General features: G+C 37.3%; 1 protein-coding gene across 1 annotated transcript in view; it reads right to left on the reverse strand.

Moving 5' to 3' along the window:
- Positions 1 to 21,729, reverse strand: part of PCLO (piccolo presynaptic cytomatrix protein) — a gene marked incomplete at its 5' end in the record, with an annotated part of 357,264 nt that overhangs the window by 199,907 nt on the left and 135,628 nt on the right. The window contains one exon of the mRNA XM_026868016.1: positions 6,121 to 7,341. Within this exon, the coding sequence (XP_026723817.1) occupies positions 6,121 to 7,341 (1,221 nt within the window). The remainder of the gene's footprint in view (positions 1 to 6,120; positions 7,342 to 21,729) is intronic.

The raw sequence follows: 21,729 nt of genomic DNA on the forward strand, positions 1-21,729 counted from the left end.
ATATATAAATTATTAATGTCTCCGTCAATTAAATACATGGGATTTTTTTCTAAAGGATGAGTTAATGTCTCAGATGAAAAATTATGATGCCAAGAAGAATTATACTAAACTATAAAAGACTGAACCCTAATTTTGTTATACAAAGCTATCAAAATAATTTAAAAAGTTCCTCAAATTTTGAGGTTTTGCATTGAATCTAACTGTTTTGAATGGCTGTCCACATTGGCAACTGATTTCATTAGTTGTAAGATGGTCTTCTATTTTTCAATACAACTACTGTATTTAATTGTTTTCAGAAACTTACTAATGATTATTTATCATTTGTTCACATATGCACAGGACAAGTTGTTCAGGGGTTAATTTAAATGAAGATTTAAATTACCTATGTTTCAAAACTGCCTACATAGTTCTAGCTACAATGTAGTATAACTTGCCAAATGCCAGCTAGCAGTATTTCTGGGGTCTGCTCCTTTCTTTGCCCATTTAATCTTTTAGAATTGTCTAGCAATATGTCAATTTTCTCAAATTTTGGACCTATGGATTAATTTTCTTGATTTAAGTGTTACATATTGTAACACGTAACAGAATACATGAAGTATTGAAGCATGATTTAATGCAATTTGGAATGTCCCCATATCTGCAGTTCAGCACTGTACAAACATTTTCTGAGTACCTCACAAAAAAGATGTTTCTCCGTAAACTGGTAATACATAGTTAAGCTGCTGGTAGGGAAGTGTAATTGCAGGAAGGAAAGCATGATGGTCAGCTATTAAACAAAGGCAATACGGAAGCAAAGAAAGCAGGCATATCTGAGCAATAATCATGACCAATGTTTTCCTTCTCATCCCTAATTAAATGCCCTTCATCATTCTCCTAGCTTCCAGATCCTTCTCTAGCATTCTGAATGACATGCATCTTTATCTTCTTCTTTAGATAACAAAAAAACCCAGGAATATCCTACTGTAAGTCTTTCCACAGTGTTTTCCCTCCTACTTCTCTCAGCTGTGAAATTCTTCTGTACTTAGTGAAAGTACCTCACTGTTTGGCTAACAAACCAGCTCACAACGGGTCATCTTTGTTGACATCTTAGCTGACAATCTTACAAAGTGTCCCCACCTCCACTAGCAATTTGAGAACAAGCATCCCAAAGTCCCCTGATTTTAATAATAATGATTTGACTTCCTATCTGCTATGGTCCTCAATAATGCAAGTAGGTAGCATTTATCAGCTTTGCTAATTTAAGTCAATGATTTCTGAAGTACAGAAACCATTTATTTAAAGCTTTAATTATCAACTTGCTGGGTTAAAAACAACACTGTGAACAAATATATTAAGAAAATCACAACAATTGTTAATTATAATTTAAAGTTCCATTTACACTTAAGTTATAAATTACAAGTATTTTCAAATGTTTATTCACACTAAAGTTATATTTAATGCCAAAGTATCATAAACCAAATATTTTAATTGTAATTTTATTTTTAAAAAACAGTTTGTTCATTTTTTAATTTAAATTTAAAGTACCTGTTCTTGCCTATAGACATATCACTGTACACATAATCCTACATTAAAACAGTAATATTAATATTACAGTAATCTCCTAATTAATATTTTATTAAGTAATCTCAGTTTCACAAGAGTGATTTATTGTATGCCTTGCCTATAATAAAATCAGATACTACTTTGAATATAAACTACACCTGTTCTTACAGCTATTGTACCAAATATGAGAAACCCAGATATCTGATATCAGAGCAAAATCCATTGCAATTAAAAATCAAATATGAAAAAAAAAAATAAATCTAAGGACAACTCTAATGATAAGGCTTTCATTAATATATAAATATGGAGAAACCTATAGTACTCCAAACAACTTTGGGAAGTCATCACCACTTAAACACTTCAGCACTTATTCTGAAAAATGTACTCTTAGATATTCTCCAGCCCTTAATGACAGAATTATATATAGCCTTCATGAAAAGTTAGCAATGAAGCATAGTTATAAATTTTATGGTTTGTATGTTATATTTACATTTTTGTTCCCTTTATTGAAGAAGAAAGTGATTAAGGAGAATTTGTTGGGCTAATTTTAAAAAATAAACACTTCATTAAAATCAAAGGATTTTTCCATCTGGAAATATCATGCCCCTCACTAATATTTCACCTATGACATTTGATTGTTATTTTATAATTTTATTTTCGATATGTTCATACCTATAAAGACACACCCAACCAAACACACTGTAATCAGTTCAGATGAGCTACTAGAAAATCCAAACATTGTTCAAGCTCAGAACGTCTCCTAGGAGAAGATGGACAGACTGCGTCCATCCACTGAAACAGCATCTGTCAGATCTTGGGTGTCCAAAGGGAGATGAAGTGATACGGGAACTTGTAAAGCAGAGACAGAAGGTGTCAAGTAAAGTTAAGCTCAGAAATAGGTAGACAACTTGTGATGGAACAACTTTCGATGGTGACACTATCTGTGAGTCCAATGTGTAGTACCTATGCAATGACCAAACTGGTGGAGATGGCAATGAATATTGCTATTGTCTGCTCTGTTGTTGAACCTCAGTGTATGCCATATCACTGCTATGAATAGCAGGAAACTGAATATGGGAAGGACTGTTATGTGTACAGTAAGGAGAAGAAAAAAGCTCACAGTAAGGAGGGGCTAATTTTATGACTAGAAATAAATGTGATGAGAAAAATCAACTTTCTTTTTAAGGCTACCACATTATGAATTTATTTTCTGTCTTTTTTGTATGTATAGCTGTCTGCCCCATAATATGTCATGCAAAAATTATTCTGCACATCCATGTTCTGAGATCATATGCATGCAGCTTACAATATATTATCTGGTCTTTCTCTTTTTCCTCTGTATTCTGCAGCCTGGGAACTAGGATATTGTCATTAGCTACATCTATTCTTAAATGACTCTTTAATTTATTTTCTACTGAGTTGGCCATCACATACACAGACAGCTACATTGTCAAACTTGTAAACATACCATAAACATAAGATTTTGAAATGAATTACAAAATACTGCAGAAACAATGCTGCTAAGGATCATATATATATATTCAACAGCTCTTGGCAAATGAAAAAAGTATTCTAATCAGTAAGTAAAAACCCACACTTTTTTCTTGTAAAGAGGAAGTACTTTGGTACATGCTAATTACTGGGCCTTTCTGAGTAGCTGAATGGCATTTTTTACGAAAGTTTGCCTAGTGTGGGTTATAATACTGGACAAATTTAGCTCTAATATAGACATTTCGGGAGGATCTTCTTGAGACATGAGGAACAAGGAAAGTTATAAAAGCTACAGGCTGGGTAAAACTTTAAAAATGCAAAAGCAACTTTGAGTAAAGGCAAAAATAATCTAAGGTAGAGTGCATTTGTACTATTCTAGTGGCATTTCTACAGTGTCAATGTCAATACTTCAACTATTTTGCCTTAAGTATTCTTACACTTCTTCACTTTTAATATTCTTACTGGGAAACATAAAAATTACTGCTTTAAAAAGTCCCAAATTTCTGTCAGAACTCTATTAAAAGAAAACTGGGATTAAAAAAAAAAATGTCTTGTCACTTTTTTGAATTATTTATAGCTAACAAGATTACATTCTGTTGAACAGAACAGAAATTTTATTTTGCAAAGGAACTAATGATTTTTAAAAGGTCATTCTCTTTATAGAAGAAATAAAGATATCTAGATTATCTAAAAAAACCAAAGTTTTAGACAGTGAAAAAGTTACTTTGGTTGACTAAACTGTTTAATCTGTATTTGAATTTTGTATTATTAGAATGGAACCTTTCATTTGTGTCTGAAAAAAAATACTTACAGATAAGCCTTTTTCTCCTTATTCTGGCTGCCTGGGCTGTATTTTGTTATTAATGGCATGTATTGGAGTCATGATATCAATTTACAATATCTTAATTTCTACCTGGTTACTCAACCTAAGCACACAGTCATTCCTCAGTAAACGTAAGGTAGTAATAAGAGCCCTTATATAAAACAGCTGATGTATTGTAAATATATGTGTAATTTACACCATGGTAATGTGTTCATGTAGATTTTTTGTGAGTTACAGGATGACTATTTTCAACTGGCAAACTGTATGTCAGAACTGTCCGAGATTTCTAGGCATCATTGTTACAACAGCTAACTGCTACTGCACATGTGAATAATTAATATTACAAGATGGTTTATCAGGAAAAGACCCGTGAACCATGAGCAAAGTCACTTTATTTTTAAAAATCTTTCTGAAGAAATCAGTTTAAAATATTACTGATAAAAGAAAAAAAATGGGGAAAAAAAATGGCTTTATCTTAAAACATATTTTGAGACCAAAATATTTTAAAATAATTCAATATTTAAGTCACACTTGTTTCAAAGGATGCCAGATCTTTAAATACAGTTGATATTTGTGATTTTCCAAGGATCATTCTACTGATTGTATTGGATTAGAACTTTAGCCTCTCTATGTCTTTAGGGACTTGTTGGGGTGTTGCCATCTTTTTTTTGTTTTTTTTTTTTTTTCTAGAGAAAGATTAGGATAGCATTATTTACTTATGTCATTGGAATAATACAAGAGTTATTAATTACTATTTGAACAGATTTGGATATAAAATAGCATTAGCAGTTTGTCAAGTGCAGAAGGTTTTAGGTTTTCTCTTGCATCCCTATTTAAAAATACAGCTAACTCAAATCCTTCCTGTGATTCTGTCCTGAAATACATGTAAAATATATTCTTCAATGTCTAGATATTGTCCTTTACCCAATGAAATAGAATCAATGTGTGATATCTAAATTGTTATCTCCTCTTTTGCTTTATCACATGGTCTCTTGGGAAGAATTGTATCCAGTAAAGTTTCATGTACAGCAGGGAGAAATATTAAAATACTTAAATTAAAAAAATTTCTGATATGAATTTAAAAAAAACCTCCAGAAGTGACATTTTGTTAAATTTACTCTTCTTGGAAAGTCCTGCAATAGTGTATTATGTTTGATACAAGAAAAGCAAATTAGTATAGGATTTTCTTAGATCTCCTGCTTGTTTCTTCCAGCAGGGATGATTTCTGGTTCTGAGCATCATTCAGAGATTCCCTTGGTCCAGTCAGGGGACACCGTAACTCTTGATACCATCAGGAGGATGAAGGACAACATTTGGTAGGAGATATATTTCAGACAGGAAACTTGGTTTGTAAAAAGAATAGTATTTTTCACAGCACAATTTCTAGATCAGAATATTTTTCTGTTCAAGTATCTTGATTATCACATTTTTTTTTTTTTTTTTTTTTTTTTTTTTTTTTTACTGGGATTATTTGAAAACATAATTTTGGCAAAGGTTAAACACTTTTCCTAAACCTACTCCTACTTTCATAACATAATAATTAGCAACTAATTTGCGGTGCTGATATAAAACCCCATCATTTTTTATTTATCAACAAATTTTGTATATTACTCATTTCAGCTGATAAAGTGACTCGGTGTCTTCACATCCAGCAAATGCGTTTAAGAAATGCAGGCATCTAGTACACAATATCATAAACTCATCCATACATCTGACTTGAGAGACCACCAAGAACCCTGCCTAAAACTACTTGTCCATATGAAATAAGCAAATTAAATAGTAAAAAGATGTAAAGGTTGCATACTTTAACGTACCATATTTAGGTATCACAGAATAATCCTCAAATGTTTATGATATTTTGGTATTGCAACACATGGTACACTTTACTGTCACAGATCCCTTTGGGGATTAAGAACTATGAAAACACTCCAATTTCAACAATTAAACTCCAAATTCCAGAGGCTACAGAAACAGGGAAATAAATCAGAAATACTGGAAAAATGTTTAAACAGGAACTTAGTCTTAGTTTCAAATGCTTAACTGCTTGAGCCTGAAAATAATGAAAAAAGTATTGAAAAGACACAGAGCATAGGACTAACTGGTGAAACTTTCACTCAATGGGAGTTGTTGATTTTATAATTTAGCGTCATCCCATAGAGAGAATAACAATAAAGAGCAGGAATACATAAAGGACAGGGTCTGTCAGGATCAGATTCTACATTGTAGTAAGGAAGAAGGGGGGTGGGAGCAAGAAAGCCACTTACTGTTTTTCCTCTCACTGGTTCTACACGGTCAGTTCCTGGCAAAGGTGCTGTTTGATCAGGAATTTCGTCTTCCAGAGCTTTTTCAGCTTTCAAAGCCATTTGTGAAATCCCAGTTGCCAAACCCTCTTTCTTAATATCCTCTTGCTTCTTAGCTTGCAATCCCTTATAAAGTGCTTCAGCTTCTGCTTTCTCTTCAGCAACATGGTCTTTAGTCTCGGCTGCAATTTGTTCTTTTTTGTCCTCTGGATGTGGTATGGTCTCTTCTGGGAGAACAGGTTTTTTATCTTCTTCCAAAGTGCTTAAGGGTTTCTTTTGGTCTGAACTTATTGCAGGAATTTTATCTGCTGAAAGTGTCTTTGACAGTTTCCCTTCCTGAAGGTTTGATTCTTCTTTTTGAGCTTCCTGTTGGATTTTCTCCACTGATGAAGTTTTCATTATTTTCTCATGTTGAAGTTTTGAGTCTTCTTTCTGAAGTCCCTGTTGGATTTTATCAACTGAAACTGCCTTTGACAATTTGACCTCCTGAAGTTGTGCACCCTCCTTCTGAACCGCAGGTTGGATTTTGTCAGCTGATAGTGCCTTTGCCATTTTCATCTGTTGGAGTTTTGGGTCTTCTTTCTGAATTCCATGTAGTATTTTGTCAGCTGAGGGTATCTTTGCCAATTTTGCCTCTTCAAGTTTCATGTCTTCCTTCTGAACTCCATGCAAAATTTTATCAGCTGAGGATGTTTTTGCCAGTTTTGCCTCTTGAAATTTTGCATCCTCCTTCTGAACTCCATGCAAAATTTTATCAGATGAGGCTGTCTTTGTCAGTTTTGTTTGCTGCAGCCTTGGGTCTTCCTTCTGAGAAACCTGTTGTATTTTATCAGCTGAAGGTGTCTTGACAAGTTTCCCCTGCTTAAGTTTTGCATCTTCTTTTTGAATTCCTTGCTGGAGTTTCTCAGCTGACAATGTTTTTTCAAGTGTCCCCTGTTGAAGTTTTGGAACTTCCTTCCGAATGTCTGGTTCTTCTTTTGGTTTTGCTACTGCTGGAGTAGGCGGTGTGGAAATCTTCTGAGGAGAATGTGAGACAGCAGGCATAGGCTGTTTTTGAGGAGTAGCAGGTGGTTTGGATACTGGTTGTGAAGGGCCTGTTTTCAGATGTGGCGCCTTGCCCATATCCCCAAGTTGTCCTGACATTGCCCTTTGGGTCTGGCAGTTTAAGCACAGCCACTCCTGTACCTGTGATACAACAAACATAGGATGTTACTTATTTGAAAACTTAACACTGAAATCATATGGTGTTTTCAACTGATACAGTTGAATACTTTTAATCTGAACACTATGCATACTAAGAAGTTATTTTCCTTGTTTGCTGCTCTTGTAGGAAGATCCATAACACCTTTCTAACAGAAATGAAGCATGTCAGGTTCCAGAAAGCCAAGATGAACCAATATAAAAATACACTGTGAAGACTAACAGCAAATACATTGTTCCAAAGTATTGATGACCTTTATGTACAAAGTTTGCTTATATATTTCTAACATCTTTTGTTTTCTAAAGCCTCTCTAATCTTTCAATTGGCCATTCTGATTTTGTAAATCTGAGTAAAAGGGTAATAACTGGGAATCATGGATATTTTTGTTCCTCTTCAAAAGTTACCTTCCCCTCTTGAACTTGTGTATCAGTGTATAAATTTAATATGGCTCTAACCCAAAAGGAAGATCAGCTGTCTGCTCTCTTTAACACCAAATCCCTGCTGCACACTGGCTCCTTTTACTCTTCTTCTCAGAAAATCAGAAAAAAAAAGGACAAATGCTTATATCTGTGCAAAAGATCTTGCTGCCAGTTGCCTAGCTACTATATGAGAGGAGTTTTCCAGTGGGATTTGGGGTATAGTTTCTTTAGAATAGCAAAAGGAAATTTTAAACGCAGGAAAGTACTGAAAGGAAAGAAAAAGCCCAGAATCTTCTGGATACTAGAACAGATCATGAAGCTTTAATTCACTAGTGCAAAATGAGCTTCACTGGAGGATAATAAATCTATGCTGTACATTAAAATCTTTGTATGCTTGTTTTTAACACCTTTTACTGTGATGATGGAAGGTCTCAGCAATTCAGTTATTGTATTTTTCTGATTTAGAGAACTTAGTGGCCTATTGAATATGAAGGCCATGAAAACCAGCAAAATTATTCTATTAGTAATTATATAGTTCATACTGCTGATTATATAAGGATAGTATGGATGACTGATCAGTTATATACCATTCAATATTTCACAACATCCAATTGTATATAATCAGTTGTCCAGAAGAAGGGGTATCTGGCAGAAGTGTGCAACCCCAGAAACATTTATGAAGTTTATGTTAACAAGTAATACAGTAATAAACACCAAAAGCAGACTAGAACTCCAGCTCTGCTCCTGCCATCAAAGAATGCCCAAATGACTGGGATGTAAGCACCAGACTCCCTGTTCTACTTCTGACTCCATGTAACCTTCCTATTTCAGTGTACAGAGGGGCTTAACTTCAAAAAAGGCACTGTCAGGTTTTCCTACCAGGAATTCTTAGCACTTAGTGATGCCAGCATATTGTCATATTTCTCATAGAGTGATAAGGGTTGGTCACGATAGCATCACAAATGGCTTTTCAAGATAGTTAAACAGAAGTGAGACATCTCTCTACTCATTTCTAATGGTGGAGGTTATGTGCTCAGCTCTCACATCCCAGTCACGATACATCTAAGCTCTGGTGCTTAGTAAAGCTTCTGTGCACAGTAGGTGTGTCCAGGATACTGTGATTTTTGGCATCTTTAGAAATTAAGACATTTCGAGATTAGCTGGTTTCAAACACTCTCTGGAATTATCTAAAATCTACCAAAACCCCAATTTGTGAAGTCTATCTGCATATTTCAGATCCAAATCCCATTGTTAAATGGCTTTACAATTCTCTTGGGTTTTGATTGTTTTTAAAATAATTGAATCACTAATATGATGCTGTCCCTTTGAAAAAATAGCTGATTAAGCTAATAAGTAAAATATAAATTACAACACTGCACATTATATAATTGCATGTGAAACAAAATTTAGTGAGAAAAGCCTATGTGGGCTAATTTTGTTGAAATGCAACTAAGAGGCTATTTAATATATAAAAGAATTTTAATTGACAAATGATGTTTCAGGCACAAGAAATGCAAGAATTCATGCATTATCATCAAGGTCATCTAACAATCGCCTTGTGTATTTATTATTCTACTTTTATAGAAAATGACCAAACTAGCGAGTCCTAGTACATTACACAAATAAATATTAATTAAAAGTATTTGGCAATATTGTCCCAATAAATAAATTTTAATGACCGAATCAGCTGTCTCCAAATGCAATGAAGCCCCTAACAGTCACTCCAAACTCTATCAGACTATTTAGGTTTAATTTTTGTTTGGAAAAAAGCATTAAAACATAATCCTCCAGGGAAGATTATCCTCCTCTGTAGGACCTAAGGTGCTCCAACAACACATCAGTTGTCTGGGAAGTACTAATTAAGAAATACAAATAAAAGTAACTTTTCTTTTAAAGAATGTGTAAAATAGAGCTTAGTTTTCTTGCAAATATTTCTATTAAAGGGGTTTATATGGAACTTTTGCTACAGTTTCCTCCCTTTTTATGGGCAGCAACATTTTTTTTTTCCTAGAAGAGAATATTAAAATCATAAGTATTTTGTGAACTGTCTTTTATAAACTTGAAATAGAAGTAACACACTAGGAAATAAATTTGGCCCACAGAAGATCATGATGTTAGCATTATCAGGAGTCTGCAAGTGACTAAATATACTAGATCACATTTAGCATAAATACACTGCAGAAAAAAAGATCCAATTACATAGTATCCTTGATTTGTCATAATGTTTGTAAAAACCACTACACAAAGTTGACCAGATAATTATAATAAATCAATTTTTTATTTAATTTATTGGAGGGTCCAAAAGATTTTAAACCCACTAAAAAGAAGGCAGGTTTTTCCTTCTCCAAACAGCCCGACAAATACTGATTTCACAATTTAAGTAGAAATAATACCATTATTCTTTGTGCTAATATAGCTTCTACCAGCACAGGACATGGGAACAAGACAATATTTAAATGTTATTAAGCTTCTCTAATCTACCCTTATCCATCTATAATTTAATAAAAACATAATTAAGTGTTTTCTACCATGAAATAATCCATGGTTGAAGAGTTTGCTGATTTTACACACATGCTATATATTCTTAAAGAACATGTTACTTTATACATTAAACACAAATATTCTTCTCACAGCACCAAGTCTGTGACTTAATTTCCATTTATTTCCTTACAGCATATCCAGCTTCTAGGTTCTCTACATCTGATTCTTTTCTATACATCTGCATTTGGCTCTTACTGCATCTTCTACTGTGGCAGGTGCATCTGCCCAATGAGAGCAGAGCTTCTTGGCTGCCGAGGTGTGGCAGCTCGGGGCTGCCTTTGTTCTCAGGACTTCGAGGTAGTTGGGACCTTTGGGCAGTGGGAGCCGCTGTTGACCTCAGGTCAGATTGGGCCTGGGCATCAATGGAGTCCCCTGGGGGAGCCATTTGGAGCTCGGCCCCTGGAGCAGCAGCTGCGGTCGAGGACTCTCCCCTTGGGTCAGGACGCTGCCCTGAGCAGGTCCTCGAGGTTGAGTCCTCACTTGTCATGTGAGTGATAAAGCGTTTGGGGTTGTCATTAAACCCTAGCGAGTGGGGCTTTGTTCTGCATTTTGGGTTGTCGTTAAACTCTATAGAGTTCTTTGTAAAGCGTTTTGGGATGCTGCTAAAGCGTGGAAAGCTGTGCTGTCCTCCTCTCACAGACATATGAACCTGTAATTTACGGGGAGCTAGTTAATTGTGTTAATAATACTTTTTTTTTGGTAGTTGGTTGTTTATTTGAGAGCCTCCGTAACACCTAGCTGTGCTGGTTATGTAAATCCCATTTAGTACCTCTTCAGCTGCATCCTACCCACTGCTCATACCCTTGCTCCTTCTAAGATTCATCAAGTCACTTCCCTTCTTTAAATCCTTTACAGACTCAATTCTTTGAGCTGCTGATAATAACCTTAGGAACTTTAGTAATAGTATTAAGTATTTTATAACCAAAAGAGTTATCCAGCCACTGTTTCCTCTCAGTTTTGCTCACTGTTCCTATTCAGTCTCTTTTCCCTGGAGGAAAGTTCTTCAACTCAAGGACTGTGCTGAGCACATAGTAGAACAATTCTCTTAAAAAGGAAAATAATGACAGCTAACACTGGCAAAGGAAAGTGACAATGAGCAAACTGGAAAACTGCACTAAATCTTGTAAAGAGATGGAAGTCACAGTCTTTACTCCTTGCCACACTGATGCAAGTGATGCTAGTGAAATGACGTGGAATTGTACAGATATGCAGGGATTTAATGAACCTTGCCATTGTCCCCTTGGTCTTTTGTTACATATGCATCTATTTATCACTTTATTTTTTAGTGTTGCTAAATAAGCACGACAAATACTTCTCCTAAGTGATGTGTTTTAAATTTTAATCTAAGTTTTTATAATCATGTGGATATCACAGAATCATCTAGATTGGAAAAGACCTTGAAAATCACCCAGTCCAACCATCAACCTAACACTGACACTTCCCAGCCTCACCATATCCATCAGCGCTATGTAAACCCGACTCTTAAACACCTCCAGGGATGGGGACTCCACCACCTCCCTGGGCAGCCCATTCCAACACCCAACAACCCTTTCTGGAAAGAAATGCTACGTAATATTCAGGTTAAACCTTCCCTGGTGCAACTTGAGGCCATTCCCTCTTGTCCTATCGCTTGTTACTTGGTTAAAGAGACTCATCCCCAGCTCTCTGCACCCTCCTTTCAGCGAGCTGTAGAGGGCGATGAGGTCTCCCCTCAGCCTCCTCTTCTCCAGACTAAACACCCCCAGTTCCCTCAGCCGCTCCCCATACGACCTGTGCTCCAGACCCTGCACCAGCTCCGTTCCCTTCTCTGGACACGCTCGAGACATTCAATGTCCTTTTTGTAGTGAGGGGCCCAAAACTGAACACAGGAATCGAGGTGCGGCCTCACCAGTGCCGAGTACAGGGCTCAGATCCCTTCCCTGTCCCTGCTGGCCACGCTAGTGCTGACACAAGCCAGGATGCCATTGGCCTTCTTGGCCCCCTGGGCACACTGCTGGCTCCTGTCCAGCCGGCTGTCAATCACCCCCCCAGGTCCCTCTCTGACTGGCAGCTCTCCAGCCACTCCTCCCCAAGCCTGTAGCGCTGCTGGGGGTTGTTGTGGCCCAAGGGCAGCCCCCGGCATTTGCCCTTATGGAAACTCCCCCAGTTGGGCTCAGCCCATGGCTCCAGCCTGTCCAGGTCTCTCTGCAGAGCCTCCCCACCCTCGAGCAGATCAACACTCCCACCCAACTGGGTGTCACCTGCAAACTGACTGAGGGTGCACTCGATCCCCTCGTCCAGATCATCAATAAAGATGTTAAACAGGAGTGGCCCCAACACCGAGCCCTGGGGGACACCACTCGTGACCGTCTGCCAACTGGATTTAACTCCGTTCACCACAACTCTCTGGGCCCGGCCATCCAGACAGTTTTTTACCCTCAAAGCGTGTGCCCATCCAAGCTTCGAGCAGCCAGTTTTGCCAGGAGAATGCTGTGGAAAGCGGTGTCAAAGTCCTTACTAAAGTCAAGGTAAACAACATCCACAGCCTTTCCCTCATCCAACAAGCAGTTCACCTTGTCATAGAAGGAGATCAGGTTTGTCAAGCAGGACCTGCCTTTCATAAATCCGAGCTGACTGGGCCTGATCCCTTGATTGCTGATATATGACTTTTAATCACACTTAAGATGAGCTGTTCCATGAACTTCCCAGGCACTGGTGTCAGACTGACAGGTCTATATTTTCTTGGATCGTCCTTTCTGCCTCTCTTGTAGATGGGTGTCACATTTGCCACCCTCCAGTCCAATAGGACCTCTCCAGTTAGGCATGATTTCAGGTAAATTATGGAGAGCAGCTTGGCGAGCACATCTGCCAACTCTTTCAGCACCCTTGGGTGTAACCCCTCTGGTCCCACAGAGTTGTGTGCATCCAAGTAGTGTAGCAGGGCTCTGACCACCTCCTCTTCACCTGTGCTGACCTCAGTCTGCTTCCCCTCCCCATCTCCCAGCTCATGAGGCTGGGTGTCCAGGGAACAACCAGTTCCACTGCTAAAGACTGAGGCAAAGTAGGCGTGGAGCACCTCAGCCTTTTCCTCATCCTTAGTTACCATGTATCCCTCTGCTTCCAGTAAAGGAGAGAGATTTTCCCTAATCCTCCTTTTGTTGCTAATGAATTTATAGAAACATTTTTTATTATCCTTAACAGCTGTAGCCAAGCTGAGCTCTAGCTGTGCTTTCGCTCTCCTAATGTTCTCCCTACGTAACTTCACCTTTATAGTCTTCATGAGAGACCTGGCCCTCCTTCCAAAGGCAATAGATTCTCCTTTTGTTCTTGAGATCCAGCTAATGGTCCCTGTTTAGCCAGGCCAGTCTCCTTCCCCGCCCCTGCTTGTTTTCCTGCACATGGGTACAGCCTTGCTCCTGTGCCTTTAAGACTTTGCTCTTGAAGTATGTCCAGCCTTCCTTATCTTTATTCCTTATCGTTATCTGATCACAAAAGAGCCCACAAAAATCTTCTTCTATTACTAGCCCTCTAGCTCCTGATTCTCTGTCAGAATGGTTCTCTGTAAAATCAAATCTTGTACCATGAAGTCACATGTCTCAGTTTTAGACTTGTCTTTTTCCTCAGGTAACCTCATGCCCTGAATGCAAGCTCTTTTCCTAAGGCTATCTTTTCAGTTAGTCTGTCAACCCAAATTTATTAGGACCTGGGAAATGGACATCATCTTCTTTCAGCAATCTTCACTGGATAAATCTTAGTTTTTACAGAATTCTTCACACCCTTTTGTTCCTGAATTGGCAGTAGACACTATTATGGGCATCACAAGTGATCACAAGTGTTTTAATATTCTGAATCCACGTCTCTCTCCCAGTGTTTTCCTCATTCAGTTCTGTAATAAACAAATGTCATCATCTAACATTCATTGTGAATGTCTATTTTTCAGTTGTCATGCATGAGCTCAGACATTTCAGTTTCTTTGCTTTTGTATTCACATATCGCAATGTTAAATAATTTCTAGATGAAAATAATAGGTCAACTATACCATCTCCCTGCCAGTCAAGGATTTTTTTATTGCAGTATGTTGATAAATTATCCACTCTATGCAACTGGTAGCGTTTTTCTCTAACTGAAAGTAAATCAAATTACTTACTATATTTGTGAAGGTGAAAACAAACACTTCTTCCCATAAAATATCTGTAAGTTACTTCAGGAGGCAAATGCTTTAGTTTCATTTATATACCAACCAACTATTTCCTTTCTCATGGTTAGATCCTGTCTTTATACCTTCCTAATTCTTCCTCCTCACTGCTCTCAGTAAAACAAAATCATAAAACCAACACAGGGATGAAAAAAAGGATTAAGAAATGAATCTCCAAAAAATTAAAATCCTTCTGATTTCACTATCTAAAATAATCACATTGCAAAACAATCTTTATCAAACCCCATATGCTAATTATAAAAACCTGAATATATCTATGAAAAGAAAAAGCATGCTTTTTCTTCCTAACTACCTCATAAACAGAACAGGGGAAGAAACAATGCAGGCAGTCACTAAAATATTTTTCTTATTACTCAAATTTATCAAGTCCTTTTTCTCTAAAGATCTATTTGAGTTGATTCTTATGAAACACAATAAACATACATTTAAAAGTAAGACATCTCTGGTATAAATACTAATGTAAACTAGTTGTTCTGAGCGTCTAAGACAGTTTTGCCTTGGATATTTATTTTTAATTGTTTTGGATTTTATTTTCAGGGTGTTTCCAAGTTCTGATATGAATAAGCCACTTAATGAAATAATAGAAAAAGTAACCAAATAGCCCACCCAAAGGGGAAAAGCAATCTGATAAGCATAGCAAACTCTATCTTGAAGATCAGAAAAAGCAGGAATGAGGAAAGAATTTCCAAAAATTGAGCTAAGTCAAATTCTGCAAAGGAAATTTAAACAATAAATAAAAAATTTCATATCCTCATAGATAGAACACATCCACAGTACAGTTAAGATTGCTTCAGAGTTAAAGGTGTGGTCCACATAATATGTGCTTTAATCTGTATTTTTTTAATAGATAGAACACAAGCAAATGTCAACAGGAAATGAGCACACAGAACAGAAATCATCATAACAGATGCTGAAATGGATGATCATAGTCTAATAGTATTCATTAAATTATAATGGCATAAGCCAAATGAAGCACCTATGAGATATACATAATCCACCCAAACTGAGAGACACAGCTTACCCAGGCTCAGAAGTAGAAGTGTTCCTGGTAATTATAGCTCTGCTAGTCCAATTTAAATGTTTATAAAGTTTTAGAAAATTATTTGAAAGAAAGTTGAATTGATCCTTCCGATGAAGAAAAGAGCCACATACTAAAAGGCAATATGGGTTTACTGGAGGAAGACTGTGTCAGATAAACCTTGTATTTTTTGCTTCGTTAATATTTATTTTATGAAAAATGCAACTATTACACAGTGAGAATACCTGGATTCCAGAACAATAAATGAACCTGTGCCATCGTGAAATGATTAAGTGAAGTTAGTGGAGATGAGTTAAGAGTTTGCCAGGTAGGGAAGATACATCTGTAGAGGGAAATGACCCTACATTCTTCTCTGATGCTTTAGTTACTTTAAAGCAGGTATGTATTCAGGCTTGGGAAGCCTTCACATCTTCCTGCCCTGGAAAGATATGTTGTAACATGAGGCCGGAGACACTCTTCCTCTTGTGAGGTTCCTCTCCTGTTTGTTGCAAAATGGCCTTTTTTGCAAACAGAAGGAGAGAAGGAATTCTTGAAACCCTCAGACCAGAAGTTCAGATGTCTAGGATGCAAGGCCTAGGTTAGTGCAGCACAGCTGAGAGTCCTCAACTGAGTTTTACTGATAAAAAGGCTGGTAAGATGTGAGAAGGTGTTTGAGAGAAAGCCAGGCGATGTAACAAAATTAAAAAAAAAAAAAAAACACACAAAAAAAACCCCAAACCAAAGAGCAAAACTACAGAGTGTCATTGGGAAAAGAATTCAAGAAGAAAAAAACTGACATGAAGAGGTGTAATCCCAAGAGAAAAATACACAGAAGTAGATAGCAGCAACTCAGCAACAGCAACACTTGGTTGGCTTGTTCCTAGGAGCAGAAGTTGACGTTTCCTAACCTGACTGGACAGCAAACACTATTCAAGGGCCTCAGTGAGGTGGTGAGTATATTAATATTAGCTGTTCTTCAGATGTATCTGTCTGCCGTGTGTACTCATCAACAAGTAATTGCTCTGTACTCCTAAAGCCTGTACATCTTCCTTGCTGAGTCCCTCTGCATATGGTAGACATTGCCCGAACAGAACAACACGGAGAGGGAAGGTTACATTCCCATCTATAATGGGAATAGTAGCCTCCTGAGCATTTCTCTGGGATGTGTGAACTACAAATTCAAATCCCACACAGACCGAGGAATCAGTTCTCATACCTTTAGGGGAAATTTTCAATTTGCTCGACTTACATGTAAAAAAGTTACCACATTGCACAGAATGATAGAGGGACATATGTATTCAGAGCATGACCACCAAATCAGACTGTAGATCTGCCAGGAGAAAAACATTAAAAAAAAAAAACCAAACCAAACCAAACCGAATACCCCCCACTCTTCTCTATCCAAAGATTGTTAGGCAGGAGGTAAAAGCTTAAGTAGCCTTTTTGGCAGAGACAGGATGCACAGTTGAGCCTCTGTGGTGTCCGGAATTAGGAAAATATGGAAAGGATTTCATAGATACTGTGTGCCTGTGGAGGTACAGGCAGTTTTTCAGAATAATTCTCCTGAATTCATAAACATAAATTTTGTCTAAAATGTCACTTAGGATCTTAAACAAGTTGTTGGATTTCAACCCAAGTGAAGAAAGTATGGGCAAACAAATGTTTAGTCAGATGGCTGATTTTTGGAGACGTGGTTAGAAGAATAGGGCTAATTTAACCTAGGGAAACAAATCCCTCAAATATGACAGGAGGAGGGGTATACTGGCTGCAGACCAAATAGATATAAATTGTCCATGGGTAAATTCTGGTTTTAAACTAGAAGACCTTCCGCGTTGTTAATGATTTGCAGTTTGGAGTGTGATACAATAGGAGTGGTGGTATGGAGAAATGCAGGTGATTTCAATATATGATGTGATTGCCAACAAAATCATTCAATGATTCATGAAATCCTACCAGTATTACAAACCGCATCACTGTAATAGTAGTCATGAGCAGAATGTACTATATCATCAGCATTAAATATTCATAGCATTTAGCTTATTTCAACATCAACTTAAAAAAACCCCTAGCAAATATTCTTTGTGGAAAAGAAGTTTGTCAACAGAAGGAGAAAGTGATTACTTTTTTAGTTTGAGAAGGATTTTTTTTTTGTTTGTTTGAAGTTGCAGTCAAGCTGAGACTGTTACCTTTTCCATGCAAAAAGAAGACCAGCTTTTACCTCTCTCAAATAAAGGTTTTCAGTATGTGACTGTGGAACAAGTTATCTCAGCATCTCTGATTATTGTCATTAATTGATAAACTTACTTTTAAGCAATCACAACTATGAAATAAAGTAAGATATTTTCAACTGTTTTCATTATAGAGTTGTGTATGTACAGAGTTACCACTGCTTATGTGAATTGTTGGTGTATACATTAAAAGTCAGAAGAACTGACATGACAAAAATGGAATTTATATCTTTACTTCTGTTGCTACCGGGAAACCAATATATCAAGAATGAGTGAGAGACTCTTACCTACTTTTCCTGTATGCATCTGTAGAAATATTTGCTCTATGCTTCCAGACTACTGCTATGCCTAGCTTCTGAAGACAATGATTGCTCTCCATAGCTTATGCAGCTCAATTGAGCTTATGCAGCTCAATGATGTTATATACACTAAGGTCTCAAAAGACTTCGGTCAGTGTGTTGGAAGATACAACTAATATCAAAAGAAGAATAGAATCAAGCTTACTTCTCCTTATATCGACTCTGAAGTGCAACAGAAACCTAAAACAAAAAAATGCCATAAAAAATGATACTTAACCTTTGCCTGTTAAAAGGCATTGCCACTGACAGTGCTGGTATTTTTTCTGAACTGTGATGCCTTAGCATACAGTCTGCTTGATGAGCTGCCATTTCTGCACGCTGCTGTAAGGCACTTTTTTTTTTTTTTTTTTTTTTTTTTTACTTGGTATCTGATGGGCAGCAATAAAAGTAAAATCTTTTTTCTTCTATGGCTGCAGTCCCCAATCTTCTGTCTTAGATCATGGGAATTCTAATAATTACTGAAGGAAATAAAGCGGTTCTAATAAAAGATATCTTAAATTTCTGAAGGCTGTTTTAGCTTCCTGTCTTTAGAATAAAACATTTTGGAGTAAAACTGTCATTAAATCCCTTTAAAGTTACCTCTTGATTATTTTTTTTTTTTAACTTCAGTTACTTTAAACATCTTCTAGCATCTTTTAATGGCAACATATTTCATGCTTTTAGAAGGAGACAGAATCATTCCAGAATATTAGAAGACATATTCAAATCATATAAATTCAAGTTTATTGGAATTACTGTATACTTATTCAGTGCAGTCTAACTGAACACTTATTCTTTAGGCTGTTAAATCTGATCTGTAGCTTAGCATTTTTCAAAACAGCGGGCTAGGCACTACCTAAACAGTCAAGAAAGCAAGATTTCCACTGAACTGTGGATGTGTATTATGTAGACATTTATAATTGAGGTTGGTAAGTGTTACCTTCAGTGGAGAAAACCAGGAACATTTAGAAGCCAGTTCTCACCTATCATAGGACATTAGATAAAAAGACTGGCACTTCAACAGTGTCTCTTTTTGTCTACTGACTGTGGGGCAAGAGTGCAGCAGGTTAGATCAGTTCCTCGTGTCTACAGCTAACCTAGTGAACATCACCTTGATTTTTGAGCTGGAAGAAACTGCAACAAATAAGAAAATAATAAAGGTATGGGAGAAGGCACAATGGCAATAAGACAGCATTGAGCAGTAACTTGGTGCATAGTTACCCTCTCAAAATCTGCTCCGGAGCCTTTTTGTTGGATGCAGGAACTATATGCAACCACTATTTGGATCTTCCCCTCATTATTGTTTTTACTTATCCTTAATGTCTTCCACTCAAGTTTGTGTTTGCTGACTTAACAGAAGCTTTCAGGGATGTCAAATGTCTGAATAAACACATCTTGGATGATAGACTGATAACAACAGTATGTAAGAGGTCAAAAAGGTTCCAAACAGTCTACTTATATTCTGAAGTGTTGGTACATTCCAAGAAATTATTCTCTACCTTATGCGCTCAAACAAAGCCTGATGACCTCCACAAGTCCCTTTTAACTGCAACCATTATGTGATTCTGTGAATGTGTTAAAAATTAATACTAATAACATTTTATTCAGTCTGATAGCTTCAAAATCTAAAATCTTAAATAAAAATACCTATTTTATAGAGTGGTAGAGCAATCAGCAAGTTATTCCTAATGCCCTAAGATTTTGCTTTGGCTCCAGAAAAAAATTAAAAGCACTCATGGGACTGTCAGCTGGTTTGTTGTCACTAGTGATCTCTTATTTTTCTCCCGACATCAAGTGTTAAAGGAAGAGAGTTGTAAATATTGCAGCAGATTACCAGAAAACTACATTTCTGGTATTTCTCACGTGTCAGAAATTATCTACTCCTTAATTTTAATAGGGTTGGGACTGCTGAATATTCCCCTCAGTTATGAACAGATGAAATACAGAATTTGACAACACAAGTATGACCCACTTCCTCAAGTGATGACAATTTTGAAATATGTATGATCTCACCTTACTTCAAGATACATCACAGCACCTTCAGAAAAAGCTGAATTTTTGTGTCTTTTTAGCAACTGCTCTTTGTTTGGGAATTTTTATTTTAGTCATTAAATTTGATAGGTGATAGGATTTTTATGTGTACAGTGTCTGTGTATACTTTAATTTCCTTTAGTTGTTTTGCTGAAGGCCCTTAGAGGCTTAGAATTATGCTGTCAATGCACAAAAAAATGTACCACTAGTGTATAAAACATCACAGATGCAAAAGAAGCAAAGCTGTTGAAAAATAACTGCATTTTTATTGTGGAGGGGGAACATTACTATACTTGTTTTTACTCAGCATCTAACCACACCGTCATGTATTGGTTTTTTTTCACACACTGTTATAACAAGATGACTAATAGTCCTCATGTGCATTGGCAGGTTTAGCTGTAGGGGTGCTGTTGCCCAACACAGAGTGCTTTTGCAGTTAACTGCCGTTCTGCAGTCAAAGAAAGAACCCACCTCTATCACCCAAAGTCCGTGTACCCTTCTTTTGCTGTGATGATCTCCATAACAGGTAAGAGGGAATCAGATTTATCCTTACACCACAATTTCCTCCTCTGGCAGGACACTATGCATGCTCAAAAGTACAAGCTATATTAGTAGTCACAGGTATTCATGATATTGCCTTAAAAGATATTTTTTTTCAGAAGCCAAGAACCCAGTCAAACATTAACTAATCTCTTTTTAATTTTCTCTTTGTTTTTTAAGTCTTTAAGATATTTTTGAACATTGACTTTTACAACAAAATATGCATGAAAATCAGATGTGGAGATCTTTCTGTCCTCACACATCAATGACAATACTATCTTTATATTAACCAGTCTTCCAATCCACAAAGTTCATCCCTATATGTTTTCAGTATTATTTTGGTATCTCGCTTTCTATTCACAAATGACACTGGAGATTCAGTATTTCCTTCTAGGATAAGAAGATAATAATTTAAAAACATATTTCAGCATATATCTAACAATCATAGTCAGATGACAATTGTTGCAATGATATTTGTCTTTCACAGGTTCTTTTAAGGAGATTCCCAATTAGATGACTAAACCAATTTAAATTTACTCGCATCCATGACTGTATCGGGTTTGTGTTGCTTCTGTAAGAAGCTGCTAGAAGCTTCCCCTACGTCCAGTAAATCCACTGTCAGCTGGCTCCAAGAGGGACCCACTGCTGGCCAAAGCTGAGACAATCAGTGACAGTGGTAGCACCTCTAGAATAACATATTTAAGAAGGGGGAAAAATCACTCCTGTGGCTGGAGAGAGGAGTGAGAATATGTGAGCGAAACAACGCTGCAGCCCCCGGGTGAGTGAAGCAGGAGGGCAGGAGGTGCTCCAGGCCCGGAGCAGAGGTTCCCCCCAGCCCGTGGGCAGCCCGTGGGGAGGCAGCTGTGCCCTGCGCCCAGGGAGGGGAACGGAGGAGCAGATCTCCACCTGCAGCCCGGGGAGGGCCCCACGCTGGGGCAGGGGGTGCCCCAAGGAGGCTGTGGCTGTGGGAAGCCCACGCTGGAGCAGGCTCCTGGCAGCACCTGTGGCCCCGTGGGGAGAGGAGCCCACGCTGGAGCAGGTTTCTGGCAGGACTTGTGACCC

Source organism: Athene cunicularia (assembly GCF_003259725.1).
Source record: "Athene cunicularia isolate RWA chromosome 1 unlocalized genomic scaffold, athCun1 chr1_part2, whole genome shotgun sequence".
Taxonomy (NCBI): domain Eukaryota; kingdom Metazoa; phylum Chordata; class Aves; order Strigiformes; family Strigidae; genus Athene; species Athene cunicularia.